Source organism: Polyergus mexicanus, unplaced genomic scaffold, assembly GCF_030449975.1.
Source record: "Polyergus mexicanus isolate NDT 795.1 unplaced genomic scaffold, iyPolMexi1.0 SCAF_3, whole genome shotgun sequence".
NCBI lineage: Eukaryota > Metazoa > Arthropoda > Insecta > Hymenoptera > Formicidae > Polyergus > Polyergus mexicanus.
Genome location: NW_027223323.1, coordinates 5,580,085 through 5,593,887, shown reverse-complemented (window position 1 = coordinate 5,593,887; position 13,803 = coordinate 5,580,085). Strand labels below are relative to the sequence as shown.

At 35.1% G+C, this 13,803-nt stretch overlaps 2 protein-coding genes across 6 annotated transcripts in view; one reads left to right on the top strand and one right to left on the bottom strand.

Moving 5' to 3' along the window:
- Nucleotides 1-811, top strand: part of Fab1 (fab1 kinase) — a 9,376-nt gene extending 8,565 nt beyond the window's left edge. For all 4 annotated transcript variants that reach the window (XM_070316242.1, XM_070316241.1, XM_070316243.1 and 1 more), the window contains one exon: nucleotides 82-811. In XM_070316242.1, coding sequence (XP_070172343.1) covers nucleotides 82-287 — 206 coding nt within the window. In that variant the 3' untranslated portion in view covers nucleotides 288-811. The remainder of the gene's footprint in view (nucleotides 1-81) is intronic.
- On the bottom strand, nucleotides 671-13,803 carry LOC138945060 (UBA-like domain-containing protein 2). 2 transcript variants are annotated; one of them, XM_070316249.1, is made up of 4 exons: nucleotides 13,258-13,797; nucleotides 7,411-7,485; nucleotides 3,299-3,392; nucleotides 673-3,017 (listed from the first exon to the last, which is right to left on the bottom strand). In XM_070316249.1, exons 1-4 carry the CDS (start codon nucleotides 13,363-13,365, stop codon nucleotides 2,860-2,862), a joined length of 435 nt encoding a protein of 144 aa, XP_070172350.1. In that variant the 5' UTR covers nucleotides 13,366-13,797; the 3' UTR covers nucleotides 673-2,859. The 2 variants fall into 2 exon arrangements, with proteins under 2 accessions (XP_070172351.1, XP_070172350.1); XM_070316250.1 differs by lacking the exon at nucleotides 7,411-7,485 and having other exon boundaries at nucleotides 671-3,017; nucleotides 13,258-13,803.

Here is a 13,803-nt window from a genome sequence, read left to right as displayed (position 1 = left end):
CGATTCTATTTATTGTCATCCTCTCTCTCGTGTCGAAAGATATCGATTTTATGCATCGTTATTATCTCTTCCAATTGATAGATTATATAAGAACGTTTACTTGGGACAAAAAACTGGAGACTATGGTGAAGAAATCTGGTATTCTGGGAGGCCAAGGTAAATTACCAACGATAATATCACCGGAGGAATATCGCGCTAGGTTCATCGCCGCGATGCATCGTTACTTTTTGCCTGTACCGGACAGATGGTCAGGTTTAGGTAGAAGTGTCGAAATACCATCGGAATAAATGTGATTTAAGATTTAAGATACGCAATAATTACGTAATCGCTGTACATATATACTTTTTATTCATAACGCGAAAATGTAAGCGCGTAGCATAATACGCTCGCTATAACATTTTATACAGTGATCAAATACTCGAAACGTATTGACAGTATAAGTGATACCGATATAGTTACTAGTTTTGAATACATCTTATCGCTACGTAATATAAATTAATATTCTAATTTGTCGCGCGTAGGGGTAAGTTAACTTTCAATTATATTTATAAAAAAATTATGTACACTTACATCGTATCATTGTCAAAATGTATATAATAATTCTTTTGTAATATAATTTAAAAACGGCCGCTTTCGCTCTCAAATTCTAAAGTACAAAGGTATTAGTGAAACTAAACCACGAGGATAAGAAAGCACCAATATTCATATTTTATTTAATTCTTTCAAAATTATGTACACGACCATTATTTATTCTTGTAATAGTCAAATAAACAATAATTATAATTTCAACATAGTAAAACATTTTCGTTCTCGTCGACAGTTTTTTATCTTAAATACAGCCTACACATCATATTACACAAATATAAGGAAGGTATTAAAGCGTGTACCTTATTGGAAAAAATATTTCGCCATACTCACAAATTTCTCTTTTCTTCTTACAACTAATATCTACTATTATTTACATAAACGCGCATTCACAGAGATAAAGCTATATATTCGACGCCTGGATACTCGAATTTCGATCGCATGATTGAAAATTAAATTACCTAGTTAAACTTGGATTTTGACTTTGTCATTACTTTCATCGACATTACGATCACAAATAAAAAAAATTGGATATTGTATTGCATTCGTAAAGACACTTTGCCGTCAGATATACATAAATCGATTATAAAGAATAAAGAATTCTCTGTTATCATTTTAATTGAAAAGAGATTTCTAAAAAGCTATAAAAAGAAAGAAAATTATATAGAATCGCTACTACAAAGAATAGAATCTTAATGAAAACAAATATATCTCTATCTATAATATAGATGCTTGTCCATCCATGTTACGAGAAATATAATGACAGATATAGAATACGATATATTCCGGGGAGAATATCGATATACAACTATAACTATGATATCAGGTAGAATCGTATTGCCAGAGCTGCCATACAAGAGCATTTGTAAACATTGTGAAGTTGCATAAAAAAAATCAAATATTTTTTAGTTCTGTATTCACACGTATAGCCGACACAATAATCGACTCGAGAATTCTTTATCACTTATGGTGACAGCAAAAATGGACTGGAAAAGACACCAGGTATATTATTATTGACGGCGTCAATTGTTCGAGCTATTATACTCTATTATTCGAATTTTATTTTAGTTATTTTTTATTTGTAATTAATTACTATATGTAAAATCAACGCGTTACACACAATTCGGGAGAATCTTTTTACAAATTTTTACACGGTAAATCTTCATTTATTATACTTAGCCTGGTATACCATCGAAATATCAATACGCTTAGTATGGAAACGGAATACGGGCGTTCGCATGAATAACTATAAGCATTATTCTATTTTAGGAGAACAGTAGAAGGATCATAAACTAAATCGAGTTCCACGATTCAAAAATGAATGTCTTCGGTGCAGCCTTGTCTCTTACTTATGTTGAAAATACGCGGTTTTCTCATCATTTTTCGCGAAAAAATGCGCGATAAAGATTTTTCAAGACGAGGATCGAAGAAACTCTCGCAGTTTTTTTTTTGTACTGTGACATGGAAGTGATAGCGAAAATTCGTTGCCTAGTCTAACGGTGGTGTACGGTGAATCCTAAAGAAACAGCCACTGTCTGTAGTATATGGGGACGCAGGAAGTTGGATTTCGGAGCAGAAGAACCATTCTTACAATGTGATCGTTCAGGATTATTATCAATGTCTTTTTGACCATTTCGGACCTACGATACGTATGGTCCCGGCGTGTCAGAGAAAAGAGAAGAAAATTCTACGGTGTAATTTTCATCTTTTCTCCTCACCTTTTCGTGTATATGTGTGTATACATGTATATATATATATATATGTGTGTGTGTGTGTGTGTGTGTGTATGTTGTGTGTCAGATTCTTTGACGCGCCATTTTAAATTAGATGATCTCTCGGAGAAGCCGGAAAGGGAACCAAGCAATAGAGATGCGTATCATCCCGTGATACATGACGTGAACGGGCGTCGTTGAGAAAATCGATGCTTGCAAACTCACTCGCGCATTACACAGATATAATACACACGCACACATACACACACACACCACTACCATCGCATCACACATTGCTATTATCGCGCGCGGATAACGTAACAATTCAATAGCTGGTTCCAATCCAATAAAGATATTTTTCCCTGTAGTTTCATTCCCCCCCCCCTCCCCTCCCCCTCTCTCTCTTCCGTTTTTTCTCGGAAAAAAATGAATTTTTCTCTTCCCCATGTGTTCAACCGTTCTGGACTCTTTCGTTCCATGTTTGGAGCATCACTCGCGCTCCGGAAACGTTATCGCGCGTCATCTACGTGACATTTCGCGCTCGCGACTAGCACAGTCACTCTTATCTCTGTGGCTCGCCCAGGCCAAATTGCGTCTGTTGTGGCTGCGTCTGTTGCTGCGCCGCATTGCCCGATGCGCTACACCGACCGCTGACGGCATGATGCTGCACGACACCCGATGTCGAGTTCGTCTGCAATCCGTTCTGGTTCGGGGACATGCCTGTAACAGATACCGGTATAAGCATTTATAAATAAGTAAAGCAATACCGTAGAGAAAATATACATATATAGTAAATTACTTTATAGCATACGGCGTTTTGTTTTCTTTCCAATTGCATAGTACGATATAATCTATCCCGGCATCTTATCGATAATCGTAAAAAAAAAAATAAAAAATATACGCAAATGAAGAAAATGATATATTACAAAATTGATCTTCGTTCGTCTTTTACAACGATTATTAAAGCTACATATAATGTTGCCATAATCGACAGCTCTTACCCGATGGTGTTTTTTCACCAGCTGACATTTTGGAAAACGCCAGCAGCGCGTCCGGGAAATTTGGTGGAGTGGCTGGTGTGTTGCATGGTGTTATCTGCAAATAAATAAGAAGACGATCTTTCTTTATAATCTTGTGGAAAGTAATTGGATTAAGATGAATTGACAGAAATTTAATTAGCAAAATTGCACTTTCAATTTTTAAAATCTTTAAAATAAGGAGTTTAATTGTGCTAGGAGAAATGTACTAAAGGGAATTAAACAAATAGCTTTTAATTTTTTCCATAAAGTGTAGTAATATAAATCAATTTGTGCAATGTAAAATAATAAATTTGCTGTACTTTGATTTAAAAAAAAAATTATTCGATTCTCTTAAAAGAACTGAAAAGAGAAATGTGAAAAAAAAAAAAAAAAACAGAGGAAATCCTTGATAAAAGTCTACGTTAAGTCTTTATAATTAGATAAGGTAATGTGCTTCCTCTCCTATTGTATTATTTTATTCTTTTATGTTATCTATTTTATATAATATATATTAATCTAAATTTTCTTAAAAAGCAATAAGCTATTCCTAAATTTTATAAGCGATTTTTTTTTTAATTAAATAATATTTCAAATTGTAAAACATATTTATTGAGAAAAATACAAACCGGTAAAAAACAAAAAACAAAAAAAAAGATCCAACAAAGGAACGGAAAATTGTCAGGCCTCTGAAAGAGGATTAACTACAACGAGTTTGTTGAACTTTCGACTCCTGTATGTGACGTCGGGTAGGCAGGTAGACGAGTGCGATGATCAAAGAATACAAGGGCAACATGTGTAGTATAGGCAACGACCACCAGCCGTGATGATAATCCGCGAGCGATAAGCGACTGTTAAATAAGGCTCGCTACGCTTTCGCCATTCACGCTCTTTCACAAAGTTCATCTGGTTGCTTTCATGTTTTCAACATTTTATTGAAGGAACTAGAATCTGTCGAATGCCTCGTTAGACTAATTGATGGAGCACATATTTCGATGGCCTCAGCTCTACTATACTTAAATTGAGTAATAAAATATTAGGATATTATTCATATGAAATATTATTATTATTATTCATATATGAAATATAGGATACGTTTTGACGCTATGTATATATATATATATATATGTCATTATAAAATGAATAAACCCCATTTTGCTTCTACTTTTTGCTAGAAGTAATTTTTGCATTTCTATTATCGTGCGATTCAATCGTCATTTTACAAGAAGAATGAAAAGTGAAAGGACTAAATATACAGAGTACGTTTCTTTGCTCGTTGGATTCGTGGAAAATTGCAGATTCTGAATCTTGCAATTTGTGTGATTCTTGCTTTTTTAAATTCTGTATTTTCATATCAGACTTGCAAAGATTGTTTTTGTTTATTAAATAAGCATTTAAAACAGAGATTTCCCAATATTTTTCAAATTTAAACTTTAAATTAATATATTGCTTGAATTAGATAAGACTTGAAACAGAAAAAGAAAGCAAAATCAAATATATACAAATATACATATTCCAGCTAGATATTTTTATATAATTAATGGAATACTCTTGTTCTTTTAAAATTGAGCAGATTATGAAAGTAGCGTGCGAGAAAAGATGGACAAGTCCGAATCGATTAAAGGGCAGATGTGCTAATGAAAAATAAAAGAGCTGAACATTTGGAGACAGTGTACCGTCCGTCGTCCGTCCAGTCTTGCGAATCGAGATTTGGCACACAACTTATCGGAATGTGCCGACCGAGAATAGTAACTACACCTACCACTAGCGACTGTTCGTCGACAGCGGTTCTCCTTTGTGTCTTGTCTCGAGATCGTATCACCATCATGGTTTTAGTTCGACATTACGAGCTAAATGAGGAAGCCGATGATCTTGATATCTTTCTGTGTGCCATCTTTATAATTGGTTTTTCTTACTGTTCGCTTAATCGAATTTCCGCGATTTCTTTATTAACATCGATTATTTAAAAACTTCTCGGGGGAAGGATATAATTATTGTTATTATTATATGACACATTAACATTCTTTCCATTAATATCGTTAAAATCATTAATCTTGGTATTATCGATTTTTTTTATTCCGCAATTTGGTTAGTACGTGTAATTTTCCCGCTGACAATTTTCAGGAGATTTGAAAGTTAAATTCCAATGCAATGTATAATGTTATTCCATGTTAATATATATTCTGAGGATATAAAATACGAGATGAGAAATATGAATCATCTTTCTACTTTTCATGGTTTGATATTATAAGCTCACAATGCGGTAACTTTGCCAGGGAATATCATAGTAATATATACACAGTGTGTTAGATAAAATAGATGCATTTAGCGAACAGAAAGTTTATTTTCTTCAAAAACTAACACGATTCATTCTCAAATTCAATCAATTCAATCAACTCGATCACGCTATTTCGTAGTTTATAAAATCGCTTCGATTTTTATTATTTTATTATATTTTTGCATTTTTTTTTTCAAGCGCAGAAATAAAAACTAAAATTTCGACTAAAATTTTTATATCAATCAGTCGTATCTCGACAACCGCATACATTTACGTATATCAATATCAGGGAAATATTATTTCAATTTCTTACAAGAATCTTCGCCACTCGCATTTATTAATAAATACTGAACACTCTGTATAGAGCATTGAACCTTATAGAGAAAAGAGAACGCGAGGAAAAAATAAATGGCAGATCACGCGAATCTCGAGAGAGCCAGGTTACCAGAATAAACTACAATATATATCAAATCGTGCATTCGCAAGCCAGAGAGTAAGCGATAGGAATCTACCCAGAAGACTCTATGCCGTGTCGTTTTGGCTGCAGATGACAAGCCCAAGATAAAATATAATATATATATATATATCTCGGATCTATCATCACCGTTATATGTATATGCGGCGACCTTGTACAATTATAAAATTATGCAGAACAAAGACGTTTACAAGGAAGAGAGAAAGAGAGACAGAGCGGGTAATTAATCAGAAAGCGACATAAATAGTTGGCGGAAGGGGCGGCAGTCACCCCCGTGAAGGTCAGACACGCGCTACAATCGATTTTCTCCCTGTGTTTATGCACATTAGGATGACGCGACGAGAGAAGGAAGAAAGGCGTTTCGTGAATCGGTGGGCCCCCGCCCGATGTATTTATCATTCTCTTCCCCCGTTTCCCCGACCATGATCTCTCTCTCGCCGCTCGTTGTGCGAACCTACTTTTGAATAATCAATAAGATGAGAACATATACCCAGCCGGCCCACGCGACTCGCTCTGCTCGAGTCTACGAATATTTTTTTAACGCGTAACCGCGTTACGTCACTTTACGCGAGACCGGAAAAGAAGAAAAAGAAGGAAAAAAAAAGGGGGGAAGAAAGAAAGAAAATTCGATCGTTTAAAGAGAGCGATCTATGGAATTCGCTGTAATTGGATCTCGTCCGGAAATTGGTAAGCAAAAAAGCAAACAAAATACTTTCTCTCTCTCAAGGATAAATAATTCTCCATGTTCGAATAATGTATATACGGGATATGATTGTTTAAAATAAATAGCTAAACGTTGCAGGTGAAACCTTTGAATAATTTAGAGCGGATCTTCTTTAACGATGTGACGATAATCACTGTTAAAATCAATATTTTTATAGATAATATTGTGCTGTTGTATCGAGATAAATATGTACATGGACTCGAAATAAATACGCACTCTAAAATCACTGATAAGAATTATATATAAAGAATTATAGGTGATAATAAAAACAAAAGCGTATAAAAATATCAGATTTATTTCTATGACCTACACGGGGAACAAAACACAATGATATTTTCGACTTGTATTACTTTAAAGTGTCATTTCGCGTGTTACAAGGATATAATCTTTGCACACAAAAGTCCTTCTTTAAAGTTGTCCCTGTGTTTCTATACATATACACACGCATACGCTAAATGAAGACGAGGCGAAGCGAAGTACGACCGAAGACGACGCGACTCGCCGACGCGGAAATAGAACTCATTGATTGCACAGAGTGCACGGATATAGAAAGAACATGGTTACCGCCTTACATGCTTTTCGTCGGTCACGTGACAAGTAAACGATGCTGAGGGACTTACTTGGCCAAAGTGGGTGCCGGCTCCCTGTGCGCAGGAGGGTATCGCCGCCTCTTGGAAAAAGATACTGAGAGCGGTCTGCAACAGCAAAAGGCACGATCGATTTATGAGATGTGTTATCGATTAAATAATACCTTAAAATAAAGAGACTATATATTTGCATTTTTTTGCTATAGCACGCGACTTAGAAAGCCATCGGGCGATTAATTCAATTGGGACAAAATTGCCTGCAGCGAAGTCTCTAGCTATATAATTCTTCTCTTTCCACGCATGAAATATTCTATTCATAATTCTATTCATTTTAACAAAATAGATTTTAACAATGCGGATGTTAGTGATAAATTAATCGGAACTTGGTCCTTATAATATTATATGGTAATTAGGCAAACTTGAAATCGGAAACTATTTTAATCGACTTTTTCGTTTGGAATAAAGAGTTTAAATAAATATCGTCGATTTGAGTTCGAATTAATATAAAAATGTGACAATAATATTCGATTTAAAATTAAATTTATGGTGAAATAAAATTTATTTACGATATGTAAAAGTTCAATTTATATACAATAGAAGAATTCTCTTTTGGTATTCCTCTCTCTAATATTAGATTTGTTTATCGTTATTTAAACATATATAAAATATATATTGACATAAAGATTAGAATATCTTTGCGTCTCTAATTTTAGCGCATCGCTCTCGATCGAAGCCAAGAGAAATCGTATACAGTCATCTCTATGATTAGGAATAGCGAGAGAACGATATAATCTGGCCATAATAAAATTTTCAAAACTAGAACCTATAGCCCGAACACCCCCTCCCCCCTACCCCCTCCTCTCGGACATTTCGCTTGCAACCACGGACATATAGAGAAATGCGAATAGATTAACAAGTTGGTTATAACAATAAATTAATGATTATTTTAGATTTCGTTTTCATTAGTGCTTATTGTTACAGTAAAATGAAATTGAAAACAAACATGTTTTTAATTTAAAAGAAATTTTATTATTAGGTATTCTATTTACCTTATTGTATATGGTTAATTAAATTTGAAAAGCAAAATATTTAGGAATATCCATAAATTCCGGATATTATAATTATCCCGGACACATTCAGAAAATTCCCCCCGGACGCCCTAAAAAAAAAAAAGAGAGAGAGAGAGAGAGAGAGAGAGAGAGAGAGAGAGAGAGAGAGAGAGAGAGAGAGAGAGAGAGAGAGAGAGAACGGTGTGCGGAGAAAAGAGGACGTATGGCAACGCCATATATGTATATAGTGTCTCTGTTACTCTCTGTCATTAAACTGCCAGTTAGCAATCTCGTAATCGTAAGCTGCTTCGTCAGTATCGTCTGATGCTTTACAATATAATATCGATATCCGATCCTTGCGCTCGCGGCCGATATCGGATATCCATATCATCGCACTCTATCAAAGAGCCATCCGATAATTGCAGATAACAATTGTAACACGATGGTCGTCTCAATGTTACGTCAATTATCAATTATTAATATTATTATTATTATTATTATTATTATTATTAATGTAACGATAATTATCTATAAACAGACTTTGTTCTGTCATTTTATACATCTAACAGCTACACATAAAACACACACGCACGTACGCGCGATGTAAAATTAAATAATAATTTTAACAATTAAATAAATTTAATTTTATTAAAGTAAAATGTCGTGCTTGTGATTTAAGGCAGAATTAATTAGTTTAATGTCTGTTATATGGAGAACGCGTCACGCAATATACCGTGACATTCAGCCAACCGGTGTTTAATTAAAACGCCGGTGATACTCGATAGTCTGATATATCGAAGACATTAGCATAAGAATGTAATAGGCCAGCGTGGCAAGAAACGCGTTTCATATTTCGGTCCGGAACGCTGTGGCAGCGAAAGGGAAACATAAAAGCTGCATAAGGGCGGGGGTAATTCATTGTATCCGCTATATCTGCTATTTTCAGCTGTATTTATTGACATCTTTGCAAATATGTAAAAAAAGAAAGAAAAAAAATGAAACAAAGAATATCACAACGTAAAATAGCTAGAGAGTTGATACAATGGATTTATTATATATTGGAGGGGAAAAAAAAGGGGGGGGGAAACAAGACTAATTGAATAAATTAAACCGGCGGTTTTAATCTCGTTTCAGCAAACATTAATATACGTTAAGACAAATCACGTAATTATATAGGGTGTCCTTAGATCATCTATACATCCGCTTAGTTTTCTTTCAAAAACTAAGCGTTTTAGAGAAAAACGTTTTCAACCAAAATTGTATGGTTTTGAGGGGAACGTAAGATGGTGTCATTGGTTTGACCTTGGATGGCATCGTTAAGGTCAAGTCAAGGACACCTTTAATTTCTTAAAGGGAACCCCGTATTTTTTTTTTGTATATTCTTATAGCTTATGTCGAGAGCTTTCCAAAACACTCAAAAAGTACTTAATAAAGTATTTTTTTATTAAGTACTTTTTGAGTTACTTTGTATTTTAATCTGACATATTACTATATTATATATAACTATTTAATTATATAACTATTTTGATATAAAAAATTAAATATCTTGTAAAATATTTAATTTTCGATAATCTTACCGTAACACTTTTTTATGTACAGAATAATGAGACAAGTCAATTAGTATAAAAAATAATTGTTTTTAAGAAAATTATTTACAATGTATTTTTTTTAAACAATTATTTGTTTTTCTTTTTTGCACTAATGTCTCATTATTCTGTACATAAAAGTATTACGATAAGATTATCGAAAACTAAATATTTTACAAGATATTTAATTTTTCATATCAAAATATGTCAGATTAAAATATAAAATTACTCAAAAAGTACTTAAATACTTTATTACAGTGTTTTGGAAAGCTCTTAATGTCAGCTACAAGAATACTAAATAAAAAATGGGGGTTTTCATTTAAGATTTTAAAGTTGACCTTCACATGACCTTCAAATGATTTTCCAAGGTCAAATCATTGTCACTATCTTATGGCCCCCTTGAAGCCACACAACTTTTGTTTGAAACATTTGTCGATGTAACGCAGTGTTTCTGAGATATTTGAGTGGGTCCTTTAAAATGGGACACCCTGTATAGCGTGTTTCCGCTTTAACGCTCCGCTCGAGCGGAGAAAGTTCTTAAATGGAGAAAATTCACCGTGACATTTCCGCGCGTGTTATCTTGTAACAATCACTTTGCGTCAGCGGTGGCGTGGATTGAAATCGATATAATTACCGTATACATTTAATATACAATGTATCATTACACGAGAAAAAGTGATTCAAACTATAAAGAAATGTAGAATTTATTGGAAAAAAAAAATGATAAATATTTACCGACATCTAAAAGTAACGGTAGCAGTAATCTTTTGTATTGTTATCACATTATACCTCTTAAGATTAAAAATTGTACAATATGGGGACACCCTGTATATCGCGTTACATCGAATTGACACGGACGCGAGGCGAGGAGACGAGACGAGACGAGATGAAACGAGACGCGCGTTCCTTGCGCGTGTATAAATATACGTTGCCGCATTGTTTACATTGTGGTCGCAAAGCACACAGAAGGATTCCTCGTGCTAAACTCTAATCACGATGATATATTAGCGCGTATCTTAGTATGTCGTAATGTTATTTCTCTCTCTTTCTCATTCTTTCATAATTACTCATAATAGTAATAATAATAATAATAATAATAATAATAATAATAATAATAATAATAATAATAATAATAATGAGCACACACAATCATGCAAAGCTTTGCTCTCGTTTTGCTTTCGGTTACATCATCATATCGTATATATCTAAACTTAAAAAAAAAAACAAAAAAGAAACGAAGAGATAAGATCATAAGATAAGGAATCATTAATCTTACGCCTGATCTTTAATGTTTGAATAATCTCAAAAATAAACAATCGTAAATTTTAATAATAATCTTTGTTATAATATTTTAGTAATAAACAATCGGTGTGTCTAACACACATTTTGCTAGACTTATTGCTGAAAAAAGAATATTATACACATATTTATGATCATCTGTGTGACGATATCTTTTCCTCGTCTTTCAGTCATCGTATTCTCGGAATGAATGAAAATTCGTTACACGTTTTAAAACATATTACGATAATCTAGACACGGTGAGCCTCTTTGACTGAAAACTCCGATTAACTTAATTACGATTAATTCAACTAAGGCAAAAATTGACTACAACAAAATTTGTCATTTCTAATCTTACATAATCTAATTTCTTTTCCTTTTCACGTGTTACATAACACGTAAAAAAAAAAAAAAAAAAAAATTACCCTTGTATCCTTATATATATTTAAAAAAAAAATAAAAGAAAAAAATCTCGACAAAACGACAAGAATTTTTTGATAATCTAATAGCCAAATGATGAAAGGAACCCTATTAGAATTTTACGAAAAAAATATAAATACCGTCTTTCGAGTTTTAATTTAAAATCGGCATAATTTTGAAAAGTTTCATTCTCTATCCATATATGGAAAAATTGAAATTTATATCAATATCTGTGACGATTCTATCGTTGGGAATAAATATACGAGTCATACACACGAGTCTATCTACACCAATTTCTGACGCGTACAAAATTCTCTCTCCCTCTCTCTCTCTCTCTCTCTCTCTTTCGGTTGCATGTACATTGTATAATTAATGTATACATAAATCTTATAACAGGTCGACGACGCCCGTCTAAAAAAACACAATGTACCGTGAATAGCGATTATCGATCTCTTTCGTCTGATGATTAAGATGCGATTGTGTACGTCGCGCATGAATGACAAGAGAGTGACAAGTCCTAAAGTGGAAAGAATTCGAGAGGGCTATTTTAAAAGAGATTATAAATTGGGACTATATAAAGTGACATAATGACATAATACTCGGCCGATACTCGATACCGATACTATAACAAGGAAATACCGTATACAAGGAAATGACATACGAGTATATCGCTGATGAATCAGCAACGACGGTATATAATCCTCTTGCGCAATGACAAGACCGAGGATGCAGGTCATTATGTAGCGAGAGTACGTACTACGCGAATGAAAACGAATCAAAGTAAAATGATGCAATTAGCGGAGATCAATTTTCGATTTAACGTACACGTACGGGAAAGGTAAACTTTAACGCGTTCTTCGTTCGAACATTTATGGAGAACGAGTCTTCTCAAGTAGGGGATTTTATAAACCGACGATCTCAAAACGCGAGAAACTATTCATATCCGTTCGTTCGATAATATATTACCTTTAAGCCGACTGTAGAGTCGTTATCGGATAAAAACGCAAGGGGAAAAAATTACGTATATACAAATTTTACGGGATTTAATAGCCGTTTTATTCAAATTTGCGCGGATATCGCGCTGGGAGATCGCGTAACATCGTGCAATATTTTTATGAATGAAGCGAACGCGAAAGAGAGCGAGTCGCGCGTTCATTGACGAGTTCTCGCTTAGCGAGAACGATGATCGTGATATTGACGGCAATATAATCGCATCTCACTCAGGAAAATATTAGATCGATCGGACAGAGTAGAGTGCTACGAATTACTCGTAACATCGTCCTCGTCGCTTAACGTCGCGCGAGCAGCGATAACCAGCGGTGATCGGCCATTTTCGTCGCTTTGTTTACGTAGCGGTGTACACAGGACAGGGAGCATAGCCTGTCACGTACACGCACTCCGCGCGTCTTTACAACATTAACATATACATACGCAACGTACGCGTATATCGGAAAGGGCGCACGAAAAGCTCACTCTCTCTTTTCATTCTTTGTTTTTCTTTTTCTCTCCACCCCTCCTCGCCTTCGCCAACCTGCCCGTTTCCTTACCTCGAACTGCCAATGCGCCGCTTGCAGCAACTGCTTGGCCTGTTCCCTGGCACAGCCTGCGGCCAATACAAACTGATTGATCATTACCTGCTCTCGAAGGGCGTCCATTCTTTTCTATCGGTTACGTATCGCCAGACAACGGACACGAAAGAGACGCCAGAAGCGTAGGAGTCGTTTAAGGACGGCTGAGGGAGATGGAGAGGAAAGATACACAGTGAAATAGAGAGAAAGAGAAAGAGAAAGAGAGAGAGAGAGAGAGAGAGAGAGGAACGGATGGACGGATGTCTGTACGAATAAACGGCTGAACGTGAAGGGCCGTATAAAAACTGTACACACGACTTTCGACGGCGGCGCGTTTTAATCCACGTCCGCGCTTGCGACCGAGTACTTTCGTCTACACGCGGCGGCGGCGGCGGCGACGACGACGACGACGACGGCGGCGACGGCGACGTAGTACGGCGCGAGCGACGATCGGCCTCTTGTTTTCAAAACTAAACTCATCGCAGACGGCTGCGAGAGCGCTACCCGCTACGGCCGCGCGCGACG